General features: G+C 38.2%; 4 protein-coding genes across 6 annotated transcripts; 1 reads left to right on the top strand and 3 right to left on the bottom strand.

Moving 5' to 3' along the window:
- Nucleotides 1-2,094: 2,094 nt before the first annotated feature.
- On the bottom strand, nt 2,095-7,304 carry LOC140776767 (26S proteasome regulatory subunit 6B homolog). The gene is made up of 6 exons (XM_073120617.1): nt 6,703-7,304; nt 5,711-5,941; nt 5,309-5,467; nt 4,565-4,717; nt 4,021-4,104; nt 2,095-2,491 (listed from the first exon to the last, which is right to left on the bottom strand). Exons 1-6 carry the CDS (start codon nt 7,195-7,197, stop codon nt 2,357-2,359), a joined length of 1,257 nt encoding a protein of 418 aa, XP_072976718.1. The 5' UTR covers nt 7,198-7,304; the 3' UTR covers nt 2,095-2,356.
- A 596-nt stretch (nt 7,305-7,900) lies between these two features.
- Nucleotides 7,901-10,636, bottom strand: LOC140776692 (root phototropism protein 2). Its single transcript, XM_073120501.1, has 5 exons — nt 10,461-10,636; nt 10,297-10,366; nt 9,577-9,954; nt 8,681-9,424; nt 7,901-8,595 (listed from the first exon to the last, which is right to left on the bottom strand). The coding sequence occupies exons 1-5, from the start codon at nt 10,523-10,525 to the stop codon at nt 8,080-8,082; spliced, it is 1,773 nt and encodes a 590-aa protein (XP_072976602.1). The 5' UTR covers nt 10,526-10,636; the 3' UTR covers nt 7,901-8,079.
- Nucleotides 10,637-12,791: 2,155 nt separating this feature from the next.
- Nucleotides 12,792-16,868, bottom strand: LOC140776808 (BTB/POZ domain-containing protein At3g08570-like). 2 transcript variants are annotated; one of them, XM_073120668.1, is made up of 4 exons: nt 16,720-16,868; nt 16,082-16,148; nt 14,499-15,644; nt 12,792-13,720 (listed from the first exon to the last, which is right to left on the bottom strand). In XM_073120668.1, the coding sequence occupies exons 1-4, from the start codon at nt 16,803-16,805 to the stop codon at nt 13,190-13,192; spliced, it is 1,830 nt and encodes a 609-aa protein (XP_072976769.1). In that variant the 5' UTR covers nt 16,806-16,868; the 3' UTR covers nt 12,792-13,189. The 2 variants fall into 2 exon arrangements, with proteins under 2 accessions (XP_072976769.1, XP_072976770.1); XM_073120669.1 differs by lacking the exon at nt 16,720-16,868 and having other exon boundaries at nt 14,499-15,692; nt 16,082-16,129.
- Nucleotides 16,869-18,619: 1,751 nt separating this feature from the next.
- Nucleotides 18,620-23,404, top strand: LOC140776696 (serotonin N-acetyltransferase 1, chloroplastic). 2 transcript variants are annotated; one of them, XM_073120505.1, is made up of 9 exons: nt 18,620-18,737; nt 19,346-19,428; nt 19,522-19,582; nt 19,706-19,777; nt 20,494-20,683; nt 21,534-21,633; nt 21,783-21,883; nt 22,540-22,633; nt 23,010-23,404. In XM_073120505.1, the coding sequence occupies exons 1-9, from the start codon at nt 18,703-18,705 to the stop codon at nt 23,087-23,089; spliced, it is 816 nt and encodes a 271-aa protein (XP_072976606.1). In that variant the 5' UTR covers nt 18,620-18,702; the 3' UTR covers nt 23,090-23,404. The 2 variants fall into 2 exon arrangements, with proteins under 2 accessions (XP_072976606.1, XP_072976607.1); XM_073120506.1 differs by lacking the exon at nt 19,706-19,777.
- The last annotated feature ends 3,592 nt before the right edge of the window (nt 23,405-26,996 follow it).

Below are 26,996 nucleotides of genomic sequence, written 5' to 3'. Positions count from 1 at the left end.
AAGTGTCAGAGAGAGGGAGACGGATGCGTGTACTTTTAAAAGGTTTACTGCGGTAGTCAAGTCGGAGGAGATGGGTATTATTAAGACTAAATCAAATACAAATATTTTCCTTTTCCTTTTATTTTCTTTTTTTAATTTTCTACGTGTCGTTAAGAATATAATTTCTATATTTGGGGAACTAATAGGATCTGATAAAGGATGGGTTTTATATAATCTTTAAGAATTAGGATGCATATCATTACTCAGAGGTAAACAAATAATTCATATGCAACAGTTACTACCACAACCTGAGAAATAAAAACTAGTGTATGCGTACTTTATACGCATAAAATTGTAATAAAAGGGATCTGCCACGTGAGGATGACTGCAGAAGTTTGTGTAAAACCGAAGGTCCATACTGGCCGAAGCCTTTGTCGCATATAAATTTCTCGTAAGGACACCCGTATAAAACTTAATAGTGTCAAACTAATAGGGGAGCGGATTCGCTGCAGAGACGGAGGAGTTAAATCACTGCATCCCATCAGATACTTTAGGCTGCAGAGTTTGGATGCAGTAGGTTCCTGCGTCAGGGATTAAGAGGATTTGCTGGCCGTTTATTGGACTTTCAGTACGCAGCGTGACAATATCATTTCAGAGCAACTGACACGAATGGTGATACAACCGACTTGAGGGGGAGAGATCTTTTGCAGCCTCATATGCGGGAAGTTACTGCATGCCGATACTTGGCACCTGCCAAGTACCAGTGACTGCAAGGACTTCCTGCAGTCCGGGGGGAGGGTGAAGATGTTTTATTATCTTATATGAGATTTTACAAATTATACATTATATTTTAGTGTGATTTATATTATCTTTAAATATTTTATAATATAACACGACCCCACATCATTTTTCTCTATAATTTTTATTTAACATTCTGTGTTTACTTAAATGATACCAATAAAAAAAGTATTTTATTATATGCTGAATAATGTATAAATTATTAAATTATCCTTATCTATTTTATCCTCACAGTGTAATTGTTTACTCAGTTCTTTTGTAAACTGTCGTCTGAATCATGTGAGATGAGAGGGGAACAAAGTAGCCAACCAAATATGGGAAGGAGATTTTGGGGGCAGTCAAGCTAGAGCCGACGGACCCCATACCCCCGGAACTATGTAATCTTATTTTGGAGGAGGCCTCTATCCCGTTAGACAAATAGGCCTAACTTAATATAGCTTGCTATTCAAAAAAAAAAAAAAAATCATCCTCACATCTCTTATCTTCCTCATTGTCTTTACTGACTCATTGTGCCTAAGCCAAAAATTTTGATCCCAAAATCAAAAATCGATTGAGATACTTGATTCGCTCCATCTTCTTCGTTGAACTCTCGATCAAAGTAAGAATAGATTAAAAAAAAAAAGGAGGAAGATGAGAAAAGGTGATGACAACAACGATGTGAGAGGAGGTGGTTGGAGGAATACGAAGAAAAATGGCGGAGGGATAAAGACGAGGGAAGTGACAGCGGGGGTATTATAGTAATTTGGTTATCACTAGTTAGTTAAAATAATATTAAGGTGCAAAATATAAATTATATAAAAAAATGATAGATTAGTTTATAAAATCTTAAAAGACAGCGTAAATTATAGGGTGTGACCAGTCAAATTTTCTATCTCAGGTCGACTCGATAATTAAAGCACTTCGATGGCATAGGAGTGTCGTTACCAAGACGTTCGGCTACCAGACACGGGTCGGTTGCCAAATCCGACGACTAAGGTGGTAGTCTGGATGGTTCTTATATATATTGTCGTGATACGTGACATGGATCGTTTGTAGATGGAACTTTAATCGAATTCAAAGTTTAAATTATACAGAATGGAAACAAAGTGCGATATATATTTCATAATTGGAAGCAAACTGTTGATGATGTTGCATCTCACCAATCTTTCAGCGTCAAACCTAAAAGAACTGTATACTGGTCGTCAGTTACGACACAAGGGACAGTTGCGATGTGATAAGCATCTCAGCACTCTGCCAACAAGACCTAAAACTATGGCCCACGACCTGGCCATCAATTTAGATATCTTCGTGTATCAAACACTCGTGAAAGGAACAGAATTACAAGCTTCTTCCTTTTTTTTTTTTTTTTTTTTTTGAAATTGAACAGAATTACAAACTCACAGCATATCTCAGCTGACAAAGACCTTCCACTTTTTGACTCAACTCTGGTACAAATTTTGGCATCAAAAGTAACCTATTTTACACAGCATAATACTGGAACAACGCTTAACATCTCGTAGCCAACCTTATTTAAGTTCCTCTACAGTACATAAGTTCATGACAGCATGAAAATAGAATGCTTGTTGAGAATTCTGTTTCATCACTTGTAGAAATCGAAATCTGTCTCTGGCTTCTTCACGTTTGTCCGATACCCTTTTTCAAAGTCCTTTGGGAGAATTATATATCGGTTCTTCCGGACTGCATGCATCCCAGCTTCCTGGCAGATAGCAGCAATCTGCAAGACAATTCACCAAATTATCTTTTAAGTCATCCACTATCTTAGGATAATTGCTTCATTTCAGGTTATGCAGCATCATAAATATAGACATTCATCAATAAATCAGCAATCTAACAGATGGAATTACCAAATCAAAAAGTACATTGAAAGCAATACTAAAGCTGTATAGGTTGCTTTGATGCCTAATGATACGAGTGGATACTGGAGGGAGCAGCAGGTGCAGAATGCCCTACAATTTTCAGCTCCCCAAGGCATCAGAAAGGGAAGCACTAGCATAATAAAGATACAGGTTCCAAACATAATATTCATCCAAACCCTGTTGGCTTGTATTACACGATTATATTTAAATTCACATGGAAACCTATATATACCAGTAAAGTGATGCAACTCCCAGTTAAATTACATCTTATTTACCTCAAAAATACTTCAACAATAGCGTAGATTTTTAAGTGCGAGGGGCAAAAATATTTTCTTGCTCTAGTATTCCCTATCAGATCCTATTCCATATAAAATCTAAAAGCCATAGAGAAAGAGCAAGAATTGCTTGGAAGAAAAACTTTATGCCATATGCAGATTATGCCCTTTTTAAGATATTGATGTCAATTTGTTGGATTATAGCATAAGGGTCATTCTGCAGGCCCCATAAGATGATCAGTAAAGTGGACTCTTGAAAAGACCAAGTCTGACACCATGTTGTGAAATGAGATTAGTGATTACACACTCCAAATCTTGAACCGTTAGAAAGTGGGCTAACCATAGAAATCATGCCTTAATATTGTCATTAAGATAGAAGAAACAAAGAACAGTTCAGTGAAACTAATAATACTAAGTATAATAATTTAAAATTAGAAAAATTTGCATATAACACCTTGCTTTTTAACAAAATTACAATTTATATTTTACAAATTAAGCCTTATGATTTAGCGAACATGTGCAGAAAACACTTTGAGTTAGATTTGACCTAATACCGTAAAAATATTACGTTAAGTAGAGACATTTTATTTCTAAATTGATTAAAATATATTTATCTCTAAAATAACTAAAATATCCTTAATATGACTTGATTGAGGGTATTTTTATAAATACTTTACTATAGTTAACTTAACTCAGATATTTGATTAAGTTTAATTAATAAATCTAATAGCATGGTGCTTTCTACACATATTCACTAAATTATAAGACTCAATTTGTAAATAGTGATAATGTAGAGTGTAAACTATAATTTTATTAAAAGACGGAGTATTATATGCAAAATTTCCCTTAAAGTTAATAGATGAAATAGAAGTCAACAACTATCCACAATGCAGATCTAGAGGAGATTTGGAATGAGAAGTCCATTAGTTATCTGCTTATTCATAGTGTTGCCTAAAAAGAACAGCTGACGATAAAGAATGAACTTTGCTAGCTTACCTTCAGCTTAGAAGTCTAGATTTCATCAATTTCCAATAAGCAAAGTTCATAACCATACCATTTAAAAGGGAAAAGTTCCACATATTTAATGCAAAGGGAATGCAAGAGCAACTGACCTCTGCAGCACTGATTTTATCTGGTCTAGAAACATAATCTTCCAGGTCAACCTCATCACTGAGATTCATTTTAGCAGTGCAGACCTGAAGAAAATCCAAAAGACATAAAATTCATTTTTAAATTGAGAATAAAAATATGAATTGGAGGAATATATTTGTTTTCTCAGCACATGCATTGCCAACTGAGAAAAATGGAGAACCAGCGTGGTTAGAAAAGAACATATAATAACAAATGTCTTAATAATGTATGTGATAATAACATGAAAAGAAACAAGACTATAAAAATAGGAAAATCCAAATCACAGTGTGAGACACCGACAACCAAAAAATGTTGTCAGTTAAGACAAATGCCCTTCAAGGTCATAATATATGGTAAGTTGGCTAGTTGTGAGATAAACCAACATTCTCTTTTCCTATTAGAATTGTTAAGTTTAAAAACCCATATTTCATCAGCAACATTGATAAGTAGATCTTATCAATCTACTCAGACCAGTTATATAGCATACCCTATTTCGAACTTCTAAGTATTGTCTACTTAACTTACTTGAAATACTAGCCTCTTCTGCCGTCTGTCTGGCAGCGGAAGTTCAATTTTTCGATCAAGTCTACCCGGTCGGAGAAGAGCAGGATCTAGAGTATCAGCTCGATTTGTTGCCATTATAACCTTCACATTCACCGTCTGATCAAATCCATCCATCTGTAGAAGGGGACAACCATCACAATTTATTAGCACAAGAGCATGAAATCAGGCGAGCTATATGGTACTTAGTACTTACAAATTAAACATTCACTGTCACCCCCACCAACCATAGAAGACATGCTACATTATGGTATTAACAGAAATTGTTAAGATTATTCTCAAAGATTTTGAAAAAACTAAAAAAAAGAAATTACATTAGAACTTATTTATCAAGCAAGACATATTACTTAAAACCCTATCCAACATGAGTTCCAACAAACTATAGGCAGAAGAGGTTTAATCTAAGAAGCTAGACAAGACCAACTAACGATGTGAATGTTGCTAACCATATAATTAGCAATCACACAAGCAAGGGCTGCCAATCAGGTCTGCAGAAGGAAATTCATGAGAAAGAGCAAATAATATAGATTATTTACGGTGAAAAAGGAGGAGTCATTATATACTGATATACATGACAATTTATTTGCTTGGCCTGCTATTAAATCCCTGATTTAATTCATTTTTTAATCACATTGAAAGGGAAGATCCATCAAAAATAAAAGAGACAAAAAATATATGTCAACATTCAACTTCCTAAATCAGTCCCACCTGATTCAATAGTTCCATGAGAATACGCTGAACCTCTCTGTCAGCTCCAGTTTGAGCATCAAAACGTGCGGTAGCTATAGCATCAACCTCATCGATAAATATGATAGCAGGGGCATTTTCTTTAGCAAGACGGAAAACATCTCGAACCATTCTTGGACCCTGTAAAGTGCCAAAGAAGAATTTATGCATGAGAATAAAAGAGAAATGAAATATAGAACTTTGACCAAAACATTCTTTCTCCTTTACAAATTTTTCAATGAACCACTGGTATTATTAGTATGAAAACAAATACTTATGCACTATAATATACAATAGATCTGATTATACAACTATATAAGTAATAAAAATCATACCTCTAATGTATATGAACATTAAAAGTACGAGGATAAATTTTAATCATACCTCACCCAAATACTTCTGCACAAATTCTGATCCAACAACTCTGATAAAAGCAGCAGTTGTATGATTAGCAACAGCTTTAGCAAGCATTGTTTTTCCTGTGCCTGGGGGACCATACAGAAGAACACCTCTAGGGGGGTCTATACCAATCTGCTTGTATAGATCATGGTGTGTCAAAGGTAATTCAACAGCTTCACGAATTTCCTGCTTCTGAATATCACATCCTCCAATATCCTGAGCAGAGAGTTACAAGCAAAGGGAAACAAAAGTTAGACAATGCCTTATCTAAACATAAAATTGCAGCAGACTTGAGAGAAATAGACGAATTATAGTTGCCGAATAACCAACAACACAAACGAGAAGATAGTCGACCCAGTAGTTGCAACTAAAGGCTTGATTGTTGTTATTCTTATTGCTTATAGTTAATATGTCTAAACTGAAAAATACTTGAATTTAAGTGAGTAATTCACAAATAAGTAGAAAGTACAAGTTAACAAATCCGATAGAACCCTCCAAAACACAAAGAAACAACTGTATTATGTAGATTTCTTCAATGTATACTAACGTAATCTCACCCCATTTTCCTCTAGCTCCAAAATTCGAACGGACCAAAAGATATTCAAGAGAATGATGGGAACTCAAGATTTCCAAAACCAACACTAATTATTTATGAGTAGCAGCCAAGGAGCAGATCCTACGGTTTCCGCTATTTAGCAAGACATTTATTTCTCAATCGAAATTTATAATTCTCAGATCAACTGAACTGACGTCAATCCCCAGACCCTGAATAATCAACACAAGCAACTTGAACACCTAGGTGAAACAACAAAAGCAGATCCCATACTTTTATACGACACCACCATCAAATCTTCATTCCTTTAAAGAAAAATCTGATCCCAGAAAACACCCAAATTCGCACCAAGCTCTCCAAACTTTTAAACCAAACTCCAGCAAAAAAAACAAGATTTACGGTGTTAAATCAACTCCAAACTCACATTATAAGTGACATCGGGCTTCTCCGACTGGCTAAGGAGCGATATACTCGAATCCGCCTCGGGCGGCAGCACGTCGACGAGAGCATTCGAGTGGCGGTGGAGCGCAACGGACGCGGAGGGCTTGAGGAGCTCCCTATTGATCGTGCTCAGGATCCGGACGTAGTAATTGGATCCGGTGGTGGACCCGACAATTCCATTGTTCTGGTCGACCATCTCCATGAACTGCCCGATGACAAGGGGCACGGATTGGATCCGCTTCACCTCCTCCTGGGCACGGAGGAGCTCACGCTTGAGGTTCTTCTGCTCGTCCTTGACGTACTCTTCCTGGATGTCGATGAACTCGAGCTGGCGTTGAAGGGACTTGAGGCGGCCGTAGAGGTCATCGTCCTCGTCGGAGCTAGTGGCGTTGGAGGAGCTGGTGGCTGAGAAGCTCGGAGGTGGATAGGAGGGGGTGGGAGTTGGTTTGGGTTCTACCGCCATGGCGGAGGCAGCCATCTTTTTTCTTCTCTTCTTAGCTCGAGTTGGGAGAGGAGGGAGGGTTTCTCTGAGTTACGCAAGAGGAGGAATCGGCTTTCTTGGAACAAAAGCTAACAGCAAACAGCTCCGAAGAGGTGTTACTGTGTTAGAGACCTGACCTCGCTCACGTGGTTCGGATCCGGGTCGGTCGTTTCTTTGCTTCCAAATTGGATCGGATAGATATCGGGTTTATAGTTTTAGCTTAATTATATCTTAGACCCTCTCTAATTATCCAACATTACTTATACACCCCCTAACCATCATAACCTCGAGAAGGGTTAGGTAGCTGGCGTAACAATTGATTTTATAAAATTATTCTCTATTCTTGTGTTAAAGAAGATAAATGTTGAAAGAAGAGGAGAGGAAAATGATTGATAAAAATTGAGAGAAAGAGATTATAAATGTAATAGGGTATGTTTGGAAAGGAATATGAGAGAAATGTTGACACGAATGACCGCAAAAATTGGTCAACATTCACATCTTGATGTGCGACAGTAAAATGTAGAAGTAGAATAATAGATATTAAAGAAAAACATTGTCTTTGATAAATTGTTCTATTTTTTGGATTAGTGTTGGATTAACTATTGACCACTTTTATTTTGTGCTACTGTTTTCTTATTACATTTGAATAGCTCTTTTGCCTAATTCCTCATAGTATTACGTTGAAAAAGAGAGCATCAAATTAACTTTAGACAGAGGTGATGATATTTTCTTCAAGAAGATCATATCCCATAAGCTATAGCAATCAACAAGCATCGAAGATCTTAACACCCACAAATGTCTGCACATATGGACAAAGGAAGCAAATTAACCCATCAAGCAGCCTCGTAAAAACTACCCCCATGAGCTCCCAAACAGAAATCAAGAGATGGAGAACCTCCTCCTCCTCGGCTTAGCCAAGTCAATCCTACCACCCTCCTCGATGCTCGACGTATCCTTCGACCCATTCTTAAACGGGTTCAGCTTCCCCAGAGTGCGCGAAACCGACGCGAAGAACTTGGGCTTCTTCGGCCCCACGGCGGCGGCCGCCGAAGCTGATGGCTTGCTAACGGATCCTCCTCCCCCCTGGGTCCTTTCCAAATCCGACAGGTACATCCGCATCCGTGCCAGCTCGGACCGCAGCACCTCGTTCTCCTTCGCCAAGGAGGCGTCGCCCTTCGCCGCCGACCGCGCTGCTGCGGCAGGAGAGGTGTGGTTGTCCGCCGGCCCGCCGCCGCTGCGGAGCTGGAGCTGGTCGTAGTAGAGGGCGTGGAGAACGATTTGGAGGGGGAGGCGTTTGTTCTGCGCCGCGTGGAGCCGGGCCTCGTAGGAGAGCTTGAGTGGGTCCATCACGCTACACACCTTCTCCCTCTCGATCTCGTCCAGTCCTGGGTGAGCCTGCGGTACATTGTACACATTTTAAGCTTGTGATAGGGACCGAATGGAAGAATGTGGATTATACTAACGTGCGCGGATCGTGTACCTTTAGGTAGATATCGACGGCGCGGTAGAGGTCGTCGTCAAATCGGCGCGCCGACTTAGGAAGCGCTCCGGCCAACCCGGCGAACTTGGACACGGATAGCTCCTCGTCGGTGGCGATCTCCCCGACGAATGAATCCACGACCCTCGCCACCTTCTGCAATGTGGCGGAGCATAGGGCACCGCCGCCACCGTAGAACAGCCCGCCGCCGACGCCTCCTGCGCCAGCGGTCGTCTCCTGCTCGACGAATAAGGAGACAATTCGCCGGACGCTGTCGAGGTCCTCGACCCTCTCCCCGGAGGCGTCGAGGGAGATGGATAGGAGGTCGCCGACGGTGGCCTGGTCGAGGGACGCGGCGATCCGGCGCTCGAGCTCGCGGCGGGAGGCGGCGGAGGAGGAGAGGGAGACGGCGGAGCGGAGGAGGAGGCAGAGGAAGCCGATGGGGAGGGGGGCGTCGCAGTCCGGGGGTAGGAGGGAGACGATGGATTCGAGGAGTGTGCGGTGGCGGGCGGAGGCGGAGGAGGAGGAGTTGGTGGTGATGGCGGCGCCGCCCACTTTGCGGGAGAGGAGGTCTGGGAGGGAGCGCTCGGCGAAGGCGGCGATGGCTGTGGCTAAGGTTTTGGGGGAGGCCCCGCGGGATTTCATGGCGGAGAGGATCTTTTGGAAGGAGGTAGGGGGTAGCGATCCTAATTCGGTGGCCCACCACTCGGGCGGGGAACGAGTCGGGAGGCTAGACTCGTTGCAGGCCTACAACAACAAAAAGGAGAATTAATTTTAATCTAAATACTACTATTATTAACACCCTATCGTATCCTAAAATCCGTAGATATTTAATCCTAACTTACTTAAAATATATCTTATTAATTCACATAGTTACTTAGAAGAACTAAGAATCCAACCTTCAAGCTGATGGCATCAACGCATTGTTGCACGATCCCGAGCTCCTCGGCCATGGGGAGGAGCCCCTCGCACGAGCGGAGCAGCGCGACCGAGGCGGGGAGAGTCTTGAGCGCGGCCTGCGCCACGAACTCCTCCGTCCGCCTCGCGAGGTTGCCCTCGCAGTGCTCCTCCGTCATCTCCAGGTACTCCGCGGCGCATCGCAACGCCGCCACGTTGTACACAGAGATCTCGAAGTTGACGCCATAGCAGAACCTCGCCGCCTTCTCGAACGCCTCCGCCCCGCCGGGCAAGTCCGAGATCTTGATCTCCGCCACGTCGGACGCGCTCGAATCCAAGATCGCCCTCCTTATGAATCCACTCTTCGCCACCAACATGAACTGCTCCATTCTTTACCCAGTTACTTTAGAGGGGTATAAACACAAATATCGAATATGGAGAAATAGTTTTTCATTCCACACCCTATATTTTAACTAGTCTTACAAACCCATTGGAATGGGATTTTCTACGATCTAATGAATAAAGAGCGTTGTAATAAAAATAATGAATGATAGGGTGTAAAATAAATAAATACATAATATGGGGTGTGAAATGAAAAATTACACTGAACAGAGCTCTCCACAGGGGGGGAGAAATCGAAAGCAAATTGATCTTAAATCTAATCAAAATCCAATATTTCACCTATACGCAAGCAAAACGAAGGAATGAAGGCAAGTGTTTACTTTGTGGAGAGGGAAGCTGGAGTTGCCGACTTTAACGACGACATCAGTAGGGATCGCTTGAGAGAAGACCCTGAAAGAGAAGAGAAGAAATAAAATGAAAATTAAACGACAGAAGAGATTCAGAGACCACGGGCACTTTAGGAAGAAGGGGAGAAAAGTAATACCATTGGCCGGTTCTCTCCATGGCTGCAGAGAGATGGGAGCTTGGGGCGGAGGCGGACCTCTCCATTAATGGTGGAAGAAGAGCTTCTAATGATCTTCTTCTTTCTTCTTCCTTTTATTTTCTGCTAGGAGATGACTAGATATATAATAGAGATTCTTGCTACTCTCTCACTCTCTCTCTCTCTCTCTCTCTCTCTCTCTCTCTCTCTCTCTCTCTCTCTTTAAAATATATATATATATCTACGTCGATCCGCTAGGCTTGGTAGTTCCTGAATTAGAGACCATGCATTGGTACTTGGGTTTCGTGGGTTTCTTTACTCTTGTCTGCTAAGACTTTGGTTAGATTATGGAAGGGTCTACCATGGCTCGGCTCGGCTCGGCTAGCTTGACTTCTTATGCCTTATTTTGTCACTGTCAGAAGTCAGACCTACATATTGGCTCGACGGCTGGAGTTAGAAATCAAGTTAAGCGGCTCGACGAGTCGTATTTCCGAATCGCTGTCTCCGCCGCTCGAACGAGTGGACGGAACTGCCCCGTTCTTAAGTTATGGCGCCGAAGTGACCACGTCGGTCAGTCGAGCTGGCAAGGGACAAAGGATAATGTGGTGGGACCCACGGTAATCCACCCATAAGATTACCAGACGAACTATTGTTGGACACGCGTCTCGTCCGAGTGGGGCCAAGCCGCCTTCGTTCCAACAGGATCAGATGGAAAGACATTCCCTAAGATAAATTTTCCTCGATTCTTTTTTTTCTCTCTCTATCACTTGTATTATACATCTAACTAGGGTTTAGTTTCTTTTTTCTTTTTTAATTATTGGTAGAGAGCTCGCTAATCATAGATTAGGCATATGAACTAGTACTCTTAGATTTATACGAGTCACATGAGCTACCATGAGCCATAACTGGCCAAAATAATGGCACACACATGCAATCCATCTAATTTCTTCTCTAAAAAGCTTTTAAACTCATAATTTTCTATTACAAGTGGTCACACTCCTACTACTACGTTACAGCAATGAGTTTATATTCCTTTATTAGCTCTTGTTTTTTTTCCACAAAAGTCAAAGCTGAGAATGATGCTAAGCAGCTCTTTAAGTCCTATTCCATTCACCAAATTTGCCTCATTTTCGGTCCTGCTCATCTTTAGAATACACAAAGTTTGATGCAAATCAATAGATCGCAATTGCTTGCTTGATTATATATATTATATATATGCCTGCGTGGTACTAAATATGCGCGATCAATAATTAGACAGACTAACTAGGGTTAATCTTCCATAGGATTATTAGAAAATTAGTGCTAGTGATGCTCTATGATAATTTTTTAATGTTTTATTACTAAGCATGACAGGAATAAGAATATAATTATGACGAAAAAAATTGTGTTGATTAATTAGATCATGTAAGCGACTTTACTTTTTCGACTTACTTTTGTAGTTTTGTTGGACGTATATCTAAACAAGATCCCAAATCTTAAAAAGTAAAAGGTGGCACATTGGGGAGCATGCATGGTGAGATAAAAAAGATCAGAAATACTAGTTCGATCACATGGGAAACAGTAAAAGTGAGCAATTAAATTTTCAGTGCATGTGAGGTAGAGACAAACTAGTAGATTCGTGAACTTGGGAGAAGAGCGTCATGAAGAAATGGCACTGGGGATGGTCATACATGATCAAAACTTAGCGTCAAAGATGGCAAAGCAACCTTCTTTGTCTTAGCATGGCTAGTGGATGGGTTGGAAAAGGAGCTCAGCATAGAAGAAGAAGAAGAAGAAGAAGAAGAAGAAGAAGAAGAAGGAGGAGGAGGTTTTAATCAATGCATTTGACAAGCTGAGTCGCACCACCAATTCCAACTTGTAGTTTGAAAAAGGTTTTGTGGTTTGGAAACTTTGGGCCCTCACTCTGGAAAGGGTACCTCTAACTTATACAAGTAGAGGTTTACGTATATTTTGTTATTTATTTTTTGTGGCATTTGACTCTTTAATTGTCTAATATCTCTCTCTTTTAAATGGCTAACATTAATTGATCATTTTTTTAAAGAAAAGAGTAAAATTATCTTTTTAATAATCTAAAATTAATCCTGTAACACTCTTTTTCAAAAATATTTAAGAGAGTCGATATATCACCACAAATAAATGAAAATATCTATATGAAAAAGAGAAATAGTTTAAAAGATTTAAATATAATTATCCACTGCGTGCCTCGTATCTAAAACATGGAATATTTCAGTAAAATTTAGAAATAGAACAGAGAAAAAGAAGAAGAAAAATTAGCAAACTTGCGGAAATAGAAGATAAGAAGATCCAAGGATGTGATCTTGAGATAGGGAGGTGTGTTTAAGCATTCCTAAAGAGACACTGTAGTTACAAGAGAATTAGAAACTAAGCATATGAAGTAGTATTTAAGATCTTGAAAGCAACAAACGAGACAAACTGATGCTATATGCAAAAGATGGCCTTGCTTTTCCGTGTACATAAGCTATCTATTCTATCATCTCTGACAGAAATAACAATAAACAGGCTACAATAGTTGAAGGCTTGATGCAAATAAATACATCATTGTGAGGAAGATCCATATATACCACACCATAATTGATTTTGTCTCCTGTGTCCTCTACATGGGTCAATTCTTGTTTCCTCTGAGCACCAACAACCGTCCCTTCTGTATTTTTACTCTCAAATATAGTATACTTAGTATTCCTTCTGCCATTGTTGAAGCTTCGCCACAATTCTTATGGAATTGACCTCCTCTGCCTTCTCCTGCTCTTGCCTTCCGTCCCCCGTGATTTGCTTGAGCTTTTCTGTTGTTTATCAGTGGGGCCAAACATTGCTATCCGGCCTATCCCTCGAGAGATGGATGCAAAGAAGGCTCTGCCATGTACCCCTGACCTACCATCCCTCATGCCATTTTTCATGCATGCTTGTTCCTTCTCTAGTTCACTAAGCCTCACTCTCATTCTGGAGACCTCCAGCTTAAGTTCTCGGTTTTCCCTCCTGAGAGAGGCATAGTTGTCTCTGGGGGATACTGCAGCGCTTGGGACCCCGCTGCTACTGATCATTCTCTGGGAGAATGGCCCATCACCAGTGTTTCCAGAGAGGGCAGACTTTAAGCGAAGTTGCTCAAAGTAGAGGACACGGACAATCATCTGGACAGGGAGACGGTCATTTTGGGCTGCATGGTTGGATGCATCTTGGGACAATTTTTGGCAGTCTATGAGCTTGCACAGTTTCTTGCACTCAGATTCTGTAAGAGATGGATGAGCCTGACCAAGAATCCAAAATTTGGTCAAGCAAAGATAATCAGAACTGCTTAAAAGTATATAACAGAAGGAAATTAGATTATTCCTTAACCCATCTAAAGTATCTCTATATTCACTTAGATGTGAACAAGATTCCCGCCAATGCAATGTGCAAATGTCTAGGGAGAGCAATATGTGTGTGGTATTACCGAGTGGTGATTTGTCGTCCACTAGTCAGCACAAGCACAACTTGATGATTGGTGAGTACAGGATTGGTTTTGCTTAAAAAAATAAGATATCATTCCTAGAATAAAAGTGGAACAACTAAATAGTTCTAAAATGCACGATACTGTCTGTAATTTGTACAAGAAAGTAGAATCAGTACTCATGGTGCTAAAAAAATGAAGAACAAATGGAGTTAGATAATAAGTAACCTTCCTACAGTAGGGCAATATAAGCAACACAGCATATAAGCATCAATTTTAGCAAGAAAAACCAGAGAATAAAACTAAATTATGTTGAGTATATACAGGTATGAAGTCTTTGAAATGAATCGCATAACTTTTCTAATTCCAGGGTCTGCGTCATGCTTTATCTTAATCAAATATGATATACATATTAATATAGTTATAGAAAAGTTAACTATCAAAAGTTTACACAATTTAAAAATGCCAAAGAACTGCCAAGAAAAGCACATGCATAGCTAGATCTATCAAGTATCAATGAGAAACTTGTAATTATGCACTGAACAAAATCTATACAGTACATTGTAAGATTAGAGTCCTATACTCTTAATAGTTACCTTAAGGTATATGTCTATAGCTCTGTAGAGTCCATCATCAACTATACGAGCATAATCAGGCAAGAGTTCAATAATTGCCATAAACTTTTGCAGCTTCAGATATGGATCTGGGGCTATTTCTGCAAGATATGCATCCATAAGTCTTCCTACTTTCAATACTGAGCTGTGACTTGGAGATTTCAGATCTTCAGATTCATATCCACATTGTGAGGAGCCTTCAGAGTCTTCCTCTTCAATCCTCTGTAAGAAATTTACCAGTATACGATGGAAGGTATCAACATCAAACAGTGAATCACAAGTCTGAAATGAGGGAATGAGAAGGTCATCAAGGGATGCCATTTCCAGTTGGAGACCTATCCTTCTTTCAAGCTCAATCCTACAATCAAGGTCTGCATCCACTTCTATTGCCATCCGCAGCATTCCAAATAGAAAAGATAGAGGAACTGATGTGATCTTCTCTGTTGCTAAAAGACCCACAAGTGTTTCCATAATTAATTTATGTTTGTCCCCAACAAGCAGACCAGAATCCCAAACCTGCTGTCTCTCAATACCCTTTAGAGACATTTGAGCATAATGCATAAGTGATGTGACAATGCTATCTGATCTCACACCTGTTCTCCTCATTGCAGATATAACTCGTTGATAGAGGTCAATTTTAAGTACTGAAAGATCTTCCACCCACCAATCCTGGCAATGCATCCGCAACTTTCCAGATCCGCCATCACATTCTAAGTGAGCCAAACCAGAAACCAATTGCTCTTTGCCAGCATTGATAGCTATTGCATCTATACATCTATCTACAAGACCAACCTCCTCTACTATAGGATGCAAGTCCTGACATGCGCATAGAACTTCTAAAGACTTCTCGAGGCTTTGTAGCACTATCTCATTCAAGTAGGTCTCTGTCCGGGCAATAAGGTTTTCCTCCTGGTAATCTTCTGTCATTTCTAGATAATCAGCAATACAACGGAGATGGGCCACATTAGCAGCAGTTATCTCAAAGTTTGTTCCATAACAAAATTTGGCAGCGAGTTCAAAAGCTAAGGCTCCTCCAGGCACATTTAGAAGCTGCAAACTTGAGAGGCTTGGATCTCTGGAATCTGCTACCATTTTCCGAATTCTTCCACTCCGGGAAACCAAAGGAAACTTCAACAAGAACAAGATCAAACTATGTCATGAGATTATCCTGTTTCTCTGCATGTGAAATCTATAAAAGAATGAAGTTTGTACAAAAGTAACAAGCAGGCTACTTGACAATAGATGGTATAGAACTGGGTAACATATGGCCATCAAACAAACAACCACAAGGAAATACATATTAGAAAGTTTAGAAGAAACTTTGAAGAATAAATTGTACTCGCAACAAGAGATCGTAAATTCATGAAAATATCAAATTATTAATACAATTCATTTGCCCAGAGAACTTCTAATAAGCTGAATAAAATAGTATCACAACAAGCTGCCAAAATTAACTGTGAAAAAAAGACGAAAGTAAGGGCTCACTCATCAATTACTTTGAAAAGAGGCAAAACTTAAGAGACACATTATGGACACATAGACAAGCAGAGCACATGGGTTTTTACCTTGTGCATTAAGAACGACTGCCCGTCCACGTAAATCGTGATATCTCCAGCCACATCTGAGAATATCCTGCACGAATACTTGACTATTACAAACGTAAAATGCACCAATATCAGGATTCTTACTTCCAATATTGAGAGATCAAACTGTCAATGTTCATGTATCATAGTTTTTCTTTTTCTTTTTTCATGCATCTATTCTCGAAGTCTCGCAGATTAGAAACAAGAAGTTCTTCATAGATTCTTATAAACAGCATACAACCAAATAACTTTATGGTATAAGTTTATTTTTATCCTGAAAAATAGGCTTAAAAAATGTGCAGACCATGTATCGCTGCTTTTTTTTTTTCTTCGAACGGTTCCAAGGCGACGACAGTAAAGTTAGTAATTACGCTAAACAACAGAACTAAAAGATCTCATCTTTCCTTGACTTCTCATCCTTAGACAACCAAAGATCACATCTTTTTCTTCATGAAGCGCCAATCGATGAGAAATTCGCACAGAAAACCCTAAAAGAACAAAACGCTGTGGAACTAGTGAAAACCCACAACTGCATTTGATCTAAAACGCGAAAGATCTCATCAACCTAACGCAAACTAAGATCAAAAGAAGGGAACGGAGAGCAAAACGAATCGAATCACCTTCTACTAATCGGATTACAAAAGCGAGGAGACGTCGATAGCTTTACGGAGGAGAAAGGAAAAGAGTTCTCGTTCGCCAAAACCATCTCTCTCTCTCTCTCTCTCTCTCTCTCTCTCTAAACTCCGAAGTCCACTGCCGTCAAAAAGAGCGAGCGAGGAAAGGACGACAGCATAACGGAAGACGACGCGTAAATATGTAGTAGTAAGGGAACCAAAAGAGGGAAAGAGTGTGTACCGACAATGCCATCAGATTTTGGACTTTTTTACTGATGTGCCACTGAGAATAGTTTGGAGACTTGGGGACAAAGGCTGTTACTGTGCCTGAGATCAATCATATGATGGTTCAATTGTTTTGGGGTCCATGGGATGGCCATGGAAGAAGACATGGATGGAATAAAGGTTGGTCCATGGCGAAGATAAAAAAAAAAAGAAAAGTTGACTTGGACCTTTCTATAGTTTATATGGCTTTATGACAAAAAGAAATCTCTTAAATTTTTAGTAGAGTCTGCCTTACCACTACTGGCCACATAATGGAGGTTTCCAGAGTGCCGATTTATTAAGAATCGTGTATCCAATAGTTTTACTCATGCCTAAATTAAAATATAGAAATTCTAAATTTTGAGCCTCTCCGACACACACACATATATATATATATATATTTTATTGAACAATTGTGTTAACCATTTTAGCTTTCATGTCCCATTTCTTGTGATATATATACTGCTTAAATCGAACTTAATTTGGGTATTAGCAGGCATGACATGGGATTTGGTGTCGCCTTCCATCATCATCATAATAATAGGTCACCAGGGCCAAGTGTCAATAGGCCCCTGAAAGAGTGGCAATAGTGTAAATTCGTTGATCTCAGAGTGTAAAAGTATATGGGGAAGCGTGAAATGATGCGACAGCAGTGACACGGAACTCGATAAGGAGGTAATGATATGCTCTAGTGCTTCTTTCCTGTCTTTTATCGGCTGTTTAACCCCAAAAGCGTTCCACCCAACAAAGTACGGCCCTGTCTTCCCTGACCGGAGCTCACCCTTCTCCTCATGCCTTGGGACGTATATGCCCTTACATTTTTCATTATTCACTTAAACGCCACTCGTCAGCCTTCATCTGGATTCAAAATAAGCTTAATTACATTTTGATCCCTTCTGCACTACTGTTCTCCCATCATTCTCATCTCCTCTGAAAGAAAAAAAGAATAATATATAAACTCCTGAGTTATCTATCTAATAACATCACTTCTATTAAAATATTAATAAAGAGAACTTAATAATATATTTAAATAGTTTAAGGAGTGTAAGATGATAGTTAAGAAAATTAAAATATAATTACTGTTATGCATCAATGATGCAACCAAATCAACTCTCATTGGCCAGCGTGTTGGCCACGTTGGTCAAATTAGATTGGAATTAGTTGGGCCAGAGCCACATAAAGTGATTTTAGTTAAGTGGTCCGGATGTAACTTGGGTCTCCTTAAGTTGAAGTTAAGAATAAATTAGGGTGAGGTTAAACACGACCACTATAGCTGTTTTATTATTGAAGTGGCCTCTCGTAAGATTATTATCTAAATGAAATATATTAGCACCGGACATAATATTTACTCAATTACTTGGCTTCATCACTAACTTAGTTGTTAAGAATAAATAAAGAGTTAATTATATATAGACTCATTATTATTTTAATTTCTTTTTTTGCATATATTTATTATTTATTTCTCTGATATTTTGATTCTCTTAACTGTGTTATCACAAATGACTACTTCGGTAAAATAAATATAATTAACTTTATTATTTGTGTTGCTATATTAACAGGGCAGGGCTTTGGGCTTCGGTTTACTTATAATCTAGATCCGACCCGTTATGGTGGGTCAGATTCGCCTTATCTCATCTCCTCCGTTGAAATATCGTTGGCTGAGGAGTTCCTCTCTCGAGTCTTCTTCACTGGAGAAAGGAGGGAGACTTCGTTGAGGAGAAAAAGATGCTATCCGCAGCTATTCTTGCTTCGCCTTCTATGTAAGAATAAGTACTCGAATAGTTTCTTTGGTCTTTACCATGGCCATTTAAGTACTGGTAAATTTATCAGTCATACGCTCCTTAATCTGCCTCTTTCTTCGTTTTTCTTTACTATTTTGCTCTAATTTTGTTTACTCTTACTGTGATTTTTATTGCCTTCCATTTGATTGAAGGTATCATTTTTATTCTATTTTTCATATTCTTTTTTTTTTTTGCATGACTAGGGTTTACTTGGATTTAAGCTTAGGGTGGCGGATCTGATAACTTTCGTTTAATATTTCAGAAATGTTCATAAGAAAAGTTTGGGAATGGTTGGAAGATATACATCTTGTAACGCTACTTCTAACAGCACATCCTTTTCTTATTTGGAAGGATCTAGATGTTGTGAACCTTAGATAGGCTAGTTGGGTGTTCAAATTTCTTCGACAAAGTTTGAGAATTGTTGCTTACTTAATTATTTCCATAAATTGATAGATGTTTGAAATTTGCATGCAAGACTTTAAGTGAATTCTGTTAAATACTTCTTGGAAATCTATTTATATTATTTATATTGGTATATTGACTGGGAAGCTTGCTCTTATTTATTAATTGCCACTAATCTAACACAGGTGTGGAGTTCGTCTTGTTGCTTGCAATTTTCGATCTGGGTGTCAGTTTTTGGCTCCTAGAGTAGGTGTTGGCCTGACTCCAGGTAAGCTTCTTCTTCAATCATAGAGAAATAAAATAGATCTAATCATATTTATTATGAATAAAGACTGTGATGATTCGCATGCTTATTTTGCAGCAAACAGAAGGGCAGCTACTTGGCCTTTAAAGGCTAGTTTTTGGGATTCCATTAGATCTGGGTGAGTCAAAGTACAATTCAATGATCGTAAACAGTTAAATATGTTATCAGGTGAATTGCATATCTACAAAATGTTTTCTCATAAACATGCCATTTGTATTTGGCTTTCTCTGTTGATCTGCAGGTGCATTATTGCTTCCAAATTTCCATTGGAATTTATGCCTTGTCTCCACTTGCATTTGACTCTCTTTGAAGGGTATCCTTTTTGTTGAGTTAGATGTTTAGCAAAGCCATTGTATTTCTTTTAACTTGTCATTTGCTGTTGAACATCCTAGAAGTCATGTGAATGAATGATTAATTACTATTTATATTAGTGACAAAATGTGAGGCATTTTTGACCATTTAGCCTGTAAGGTTTAACCTATTACGTTAGGAGAGGATCTTGCCCAACTCTGCTAAGAATGGAATATAACTAGCTTGGCACATTATTGTGTTTATCTGAGCAGAGGGGTCTGGAGGGTTTTCCTTTGTAAGAAGAAGTTATATTGCCGGTAAAAGGATACTTTTCCTTGTCATACTTCAAGCACAAAGTAGTTTTACACTCTATGTCCTCTTGAGGGTAATTTCTATTGCATATAACAGAGATATAGAGATGAAAGACAGTTTCCTTGTAGGTGCTATCTGCTAGAACTTGATTGAGCCATCTTGAGCTCCTATGATGGTTATTGTCCCTACCCATTTACTCATTGGTAGAACCATTTCCTTATGTCTTTCTTGTTTCATATCATACAACTCTTCAGTTTTAGTTCATGAGCTCATTTGTCATGAGAAGAATTAGAACTATAGATCTACTTTGAACTCACTCAGTTTTCCCTCTTTCTTATCAAAAATCAAATGTTACTGTTCTTATTATTTGATAGGTATTTGATCTCCCCAGGTTGCTTTATGTAATTATGTTTCCTTTTAATGCAGCTTCTTGAAGAATAACAACAGTACACAAATAATAGAACAATCTACGACATCAGTAGAACAAGAAGAACCACCCTTGGAGAAGGAAATAGTACTTCTTGAAAGGACTCAATCGGATGGAACCCTTGAGCAGATCGTATTTTCTTCGGCTGGAGAGGTTGATGTGTATGATCTCCAAGCTCTATGTGATAAGGTGATTTTCCTTTTTTATCTCTCTATCACTTGGATATATGAGAATATAATTGCTAAAATCAGCTTTTTAAGGTATCTGTAGCTTATAAGTTCCTTGAGTTGGTGAAACAGAAGAACTTAGTTGCTTAGCCATTTGACTGCAGTCAAGGGAAGAAAATATAGTAGCAAGAATATATTTTAGAGCAGTGGGTGAATTTAGGAGAAACAAATTGATATTTATTTGCCAAATTGATCAACAGTGTTTTGTATAAATTATAACTGTCTAAGTTATTCATTTTAATATTTTGTAGTTTTTCCTCCATGTATGATGTCCCAACATCACTACATCTCTCTATTTGGTCTAGTCCACCTATCATGATGAACTGACATTTTTTCCTTAATGAAACTCATTTCCTCTTTATTTACGAGCTTCTCTAAACAAATAAAAATTTCCAAGTATCAATTGTGTTTAATGCAATTCATAATCTGGTAATTCACCTGTATCTACTTTTGGTGCAAAATTAAATGGAAATTCCACTAGCTGGTCCAGTCAGCTTTCATACAACTCTATCTGAACAAGAGAGGTGAATAGACTGTATACTGGACTCTTTTTAAGAACCTTCAGAGAACAAGAGAATCTCCTTATAACTGTAAGCAGTGTAACAAACGCACAACTGTTCATAATTGAAAAGAATGAGTAAAACACTAAAATGAGCCATAGGAAACTGGTCAAAGATCTTCTATTTTTTCATTCTTTACATAGAAACTCTGAATAGAACTGTTGTCCTATGTGCAGTTGCTTACTAAAGAATGTTCTGACTGCATTATAATTCCAGTTGTGTCCCTCACTATCGTGTTGTATTGATAATTAGGTAGGATGGCCTCGAAGGCCCCTAACAAAAGTAGCAGCATCTCTAAGAAATAGCTACCTGGTTGCTACCCTGCATTCAGTAGCTAGATCACCAGACACAGGTAATTATGTCTTTTATTAATTATTTTATGTATTTTTTCATTTGTCTGGGCTTATACACCATCCTTGTTCATTATCATTAAATAATTGCAGCTGAGATTCATTTATCTACATGATGAACATCTTAGTACTTGGAGAAGTTATTTGACAGAGGGAGATGATAGGAAGCAACTTATAGGCATGGCTCGTGCTACTTCAGACCATGCTTTTAATGCAACAATATGGGATGTCCTTGTTGATCCTTCATATCAGGTAATGTCACAACTGCCTGACAAGAATATAATGGTACCTTGGCCATCTCGTACTTTTCACATTATTTGAATGCTATGAGAACATGCTAATTTCCTTAAAGCAAAGCGGAAAATTATACTTGAGTGTCTGACCAAACTACTACTACAGAAAAATATATTTACTAAACTATTACATTTTCTGTTAGCCCAGCGCCACTTAGAAAATTATTGTCTGAGATAGTGATTTTTTATAAATTTATCAATTTGCCAATATAATGGAAAACTATTATTATTTTTATATTAATCGCTCTCTTAGACTACAATTTATATATAAAGATCAAATAACGGTTTGTATATAAACTAATAAAGTAAATCGCTGTCTCAGAAAGTGGTTTATATATAAAGTAATCATTTTTGTAGACAACGGATTATATATAAAGTAAATTGCTCTCCATGATAGCTGTTTATATTTATTAAAATGAATAGTTTTTATAATGTAGGAAAAGAAAAAAAAGTAGTATAAGAATTGTTGTTTCAAATAGCAATTTTTCACGTCTTGCTGAGGTAGCAAAAGTTATAGTAGTCTTAGAATTACTTTGAATTGGTAAATAAATTTTCCTGTAAGTAGTTTGGTCAAAAACACCTTTATACACATCCAAAGGTTTTGCTGCCTTTCAGGGTCAGGGTCTTGGTAAGGCACTCGTTGAACAGCTAATCCGGACATTGCTACAAAGGGATATTGGGAATATAACTCTATTTGCAGACAATAAAGGTATGAGCAACAAGCCCAGAGCAATGAAATTTTGTTCAATAAATTACAAGTTTATTAAGCTAGAAGTTTCTCCATCTGCATTTCCTTTTTCAAGTGGCATAACTTACAGTAAATAATCTCCATTCTCGACTATAATCATCTAGATTACAAGATCGTAGAATATATACCATGATCCTATTAGATTTCTAATCAGGGACTCTTACTTTTCAGTCTTTTCTAGAAAAAAGATTGGTAAAACAAATATTATGTACTGTGAGAAGAAAAAAAGATCAATATTTTTACTGAGATAATATAAAATTCCTTCTGATGCATTTGTGGAACAAATTTTCATAGTTACAAAGGATTGATTTTGATCCTATGATCTTGTGAACTGCAGTTGTGGATTTCTATAAGAACTTGGGATTTGAAGCTGACCCGGAGGGCATCAAGGGCATGTTCTGGTACCCGAACTACTAATGGTGTTTCTGTATGTCTGTACCATGGTGTATACACTCTGAGTCGACTGAAACGTCAGGGACGTGCTCAGTGGCACTGAAGTCGCCTGTTGGAATCTACATGTGCATTGGGCCTATGGCCGATGCTAAAAAAAGGTTGTAGCTACTCATTTTGTAATGCTGCTGCTGCGATATTGTAACTACTATTTTTAGTCAGTAATTGATGTAATCTGGGTGGCGGTGATATGATGTGTTAACAGATTTCAGTGTAATCGAACACATTTTGTCAATTCATTCATCATCAACGTTCTGGTGACTACTATCATATTCTAACTTAGATCGCTGAAGTTTATATCAGATGAGCTCCAAATCCCTCTTCCAACAATGATTTTTTTGTTATCCATGCTCCTGCTGGGCCTAATGGGTCTGGATTTCCAGTTTCACTCTCGGAACACAATTTGATCTCGGGCTTAATCGTTGCAACGTTTCCTATCTGTTATAATGCTATTCAATTTTAGATAACAGTTCATGCTTGCAGTAGATCATCTGCTGTAAATTATAATTATTGATATAAAGAATATAAAACGCAGTGCATGCTTGGAATCCTAGGTGCCGTAATAAGAACAAACGTGTTGAAGAGAACTATCCGAGGATTGGACAATTCTTTTCCTCAGGTATTAGCTGGCCTACTGTTTGGAATTTCTAGTGTCCTCGCCCTGCATATTACCTACTAGAAGTTAGAATGGTCGACGGCGCATAGTATGATAGTTTTTTAGTTATTTATTTTTGGATGGTTATCTACTTACTTGTTTCTTCTTAATTCTAGTAGGCAGATCATGATTGAAGAGAAGGTATAAATATTTTAATTTCTTCTCCAAGTCGGTGTTGGCAATGACCAGTTGTCGTTCCGGTCGTTGGCAGTAAACAACAAAGCTCATACTTGGCATAAACTACTACTCTAATGTTCATAATGTTCCATTCTTATTTTTTTAGGAATCTTTACATGATTACTATTGAGATCTTTTAAAATATCACGGTCGTCATCGGGAAATTATTGAACCGTTTTAAAATGATAAATATTTTATGTTTTAAACTTCACAAATAAACTAATAACAATAATAATTTTGATAAACTTTATAATAATTTAAATAATACGGTGGTAATTATGTGGCGTATATTTAAAGAACCCTATCTTCTAAGTTTGTTAGTGTGAAAACTTACAGAAAAAAAGAAAGTAGGGATATATCCTCTTGGAGATTTATTATCCCAAAGGAAGTTAAGTGCTCTTCAGATATTTTCATCAATTCCTTTTCAAGCATTATTTCAATCGCTATTCCAACAATATATTTCAATCGGACTAAATGGATGGCTATATAACAAGAAAAAAGAAGAAGAATAATAATAAAATTAAATCTGTTGGTTAACTTTTGGCATATCTACATGAGTTAATGCACTTAATAGACTTTTTTCTTCTTCTTTCCTCTTCTTTAATTCCTTTCCACTGCCGACTAGATTCGTACTTACAAAATGTACGTGGGAATCGAATAGGTGATACTGTTAAAAGTCAAAGCTCGTGGGTTGACAAACATGGAATTAATTAATCAATTATCTTGGGCTTATTCCGAGTGTTTGAAAGGTCAGTAAAATGATTTACTAAAAGAAAAGAAAGAAAGAAAGAAAGAAAAGGTTTCTTTCTCCTTTGATCAAGGCGTGGGTCAAATCAATCTTGTGGTCACGGTGTAGTTATGACACTGAGCAAGATGTTTTTTTTTTTTTTAAAATAGCTAGCTATATTATACTGGCTTATCTGCCTGACGGGATAAAGGCCTCCTCCAAAATAAGGTTACATAGTTTTAGGGGTATTGGGTCCGTTGGCCCCAACCTAACTGGCCCCAAACTCCTCTTCCTGCATTGTTCCCCTCTCGCCTCATATGACTCAGACGACAGTTTACAAAAGAGCCAAGTAACTCCTTACACTCAGCAACTAAACCCCTCATATTTCACGGACAACTGACCATTTTTTTCATGATCCAGACTAACTCCATTGAGTCGGACTCCACTTCCACCTTAGTGTGGCTCGCAGCAAGTCGCAATCTCAACCGGAGGACGTGCCCCTCAATTCGTAGCGTTGACTCGCCGGCGAACGATTCCCATGTTGCCGCTACCAAGGAACTGTCCGCGACCCTTATTATTGCCTTCGCCCCTCCAAGACGATCCACCTCGAAGAAAGCTCCGTCCACGTTGACCTTGACCCATCCTTCAGCAGGGTGTGCCCACCTCGTCGCTTGCAACCTAGCCGGAGTGTTTCTTGGCTTGCCTTGTTTTGCGTAGTCCTTAGCTAGTTGCACTGCTCGCTGGACTGGCATGTCAACGTGAATCACAATGCCTCCAAACACCTTTGCGTTTGCGCTGTTTCCAAAGCATCCACATGGTGGATGCTATAATTGCCTTGTAGGCCAAGGTCTCCTCTGGGTCTACGGTCCATGACGTAGTGATCCAGTCTTCCGACAGCTTGGATTGCCACTCATCACCCTATCCTTGACTGGTTGCCAACAATCCCTAGACCTCCTTTGCAATTCTGCACCTGAAGAATAGGTGCACCACACTCTCTTTATGGATCCCACACAGGGCACAGTTCTTATCCGGCCCGACTCGAATTGAGTGGAGGCGCGCGATCAAGATGGTTTTTAATGTGTCAACTAAGAACCAGAAAGTCAAATCGAGTAAGAGAGAAGGAACTTGGCTCACCAAGGAGGACCGCAGACTATCAGTTCTTGTTCCTAGAAGATAGGTGACGGGGTTGAAATAAAGTGAAAAATAACAATGGAGGGGAAAATGATTGATTTATACTGATCTATTTGTTTTGGTTTCTCTTTGGCATTTTGCTTTATTCCTAAGCTTTTGGAATTGACAGTTAATTGGGCTTCTTTAGAAAAATACTAATTACATTTAGCTCCCTAAGTTATCACTAGTTTTTTGTATACATTTTTAAATTTTTAACACCCACAAAGACTGCAGAACTAAAAATATTCATTTAAGTCTCTTAATTTAGCGGCTTATATGGGAAAGAAATTCCATAATATATAAAAAGAGTTAATAAAAAAAATTAAATGTAATTAGATTTAGAAAAAAAAAAGAGTTTGAAAGTATTAAGATTCACATACTATGGTTTGTTGAAACAATCCTTTCCCACCCACTCCATCTAGCTCATGTAATTAATTAATTTTTGGTCAAACACTTGTTCCAATTCTACTGATAAGCTATATATTAAAAAAATAATGATAAAATTATAAACTTAGACTTAATTTAATCACTTATTTGTGAATTTAGGTTACTTAGATAAGAAGAGTCTTCTTCTATGAATCCATATCGGAACTCACCGAGTAAATAATATTTGTTTAATATTCATCAACTTCAATATGATTCAATGCTGAGCTAATTTAGTAGCACGGGTTTAAAGAAATGAATAGGTCAACGGTCTTAAAAAGATAGTATGCAGGATATATAGGAGTTTTAATAGTTGGACTAGTCTGTAACAATTTAGGGCTTGAGCATCTGAATATTTGCAAATTTTCTCGTCATTTTACAAAAAGGGTCCTTATTAATTTTTTTTTTCTTTATAACAATAGAATCTTGACTTCTTCAAGAATATAAAGACGCCGCTTCACTGGAGAAGGACACGATATCTTCTGTTCACGCATGCATAAAGAAATTAAGTAATCTACTCATCACTCTGTCTCTTTCTCTCATAGTCTCCTTTTCTTTATGAAATTTTTATCTATTTTATTTGACACCTTTTCTTATGTTTTATAAGTTAGAGGAATTTACTAAAATACAGGAGTGAAATTAAAAATAATATATATATATATATATATATGTCTTATCTATATCTATTAGAATTACAAAAAAAGAAGAAGAGAAAGTGCCGA

Source organism: Typha angustifolia, chromosome 14 (genome assembly GCF_048772165.1).
Source record: "Typha angustifolia cultivar Huaian chromosome 14, ASM4877216v1, whole genome shotgun sequence".
Lineage (NCBI taxonomy): Eukaryota > Viridiplantae > Streptophyta > Magnoliopsida > Poales > Typhaceae > Typha > Typha angustifolia.
This window is presented reverse-complemented; position numbering and strand designations above follow the sequence as displayed.

Excerpts from the sequence above, each read along its gene's own strand:
- LOC140776692 (XM_073120501.1), bottom strand. The coding sequence starts at position 10,525 with ATGGAGAGGTCCGCCTCCGCCCCAAGCTCCCATCTCTCTGCAGCCATG. Across the intron at positions 9,955-10,296 it reads CCAGCTTCCCTCTCCACAAA|TTCATGTTGGTGGCGAAGAG; the intron begins GTAAACACTTGC and ends AGAATGGAGCAG. Across the intron at positions 9,425-9,576 it reads TTGATGCCATCAGCTTGAAG|GCCTGCAACGAGTCTAGCCT; the intron begins GTTGGATTCTTA and ends TTGTTGTTGTAG.
- LOC140776808 (XM_073120668.1), bottom strand. The coding sequence starts at position 16,805 with ATGGTTTTGGCGAACGAGAACTCTTTTCCTTTCTCCTCCGTAAAGCTA. Across the intron at positions 16,149-16,719 it reads TGTAATCCGATTAGTAGAAG|GATATTCTCAGATGTGGCTG; the intron begins GTGATTCGATTC and ends GTATTCGTGCAG. Across the intron at positions 13,721-14,498 it reads CTATAGACATATACCTTAAG|GCTCATCCATCTCTTACAGA; the intron begins GTAACTATTAAG and ends ATTCTTGGTCAG.
- LOC140776767 (XM_073120617.1), bottom strand. The coding sequence starts at position 7,197 with ATGGCTGCCTCCGCCATGGCGGTAGAACCCAAACCAACTCCCACCCCC. Across the intron at positions 5,942-6,702 it reads AGCCCGATGTCACTTATAAT|GATATTGGAGGATGTGATAT; the intron begins GTGAGTTTGGAG and ends CTCTCTGCTCAG. Across the intron at positions 4,105-4,564 it reads AGAAGAGGCTAGTATTTCAA|GTCTGCACTGCTAAAATGAA; the intron begins GTAAGTTAAGTA and ends GATTTTCTTCAG.
- LOC140776696 (XM_073120505.1), top strand. The coding sequence starts at position 18,703 with ATGCTATCCGCAGCTATTCTTGCTTCGCCTTCTAT. Across the intron at positions 19,778-20,493 it reads CATTTGACTCTCTTTGAAGG|CTTCTTGAAGAATAACAACA; the intron begins GTATCCTTTTTG and ends CTTTTAATGCAG. Across the intron at positions 21,634-21,782 it reads AGCTAGATCACCAGACACAG|AGGGAGATGATAGGAAGCAA; the intron begins GTAATTATGTCT and ends GTTATTTGACAG.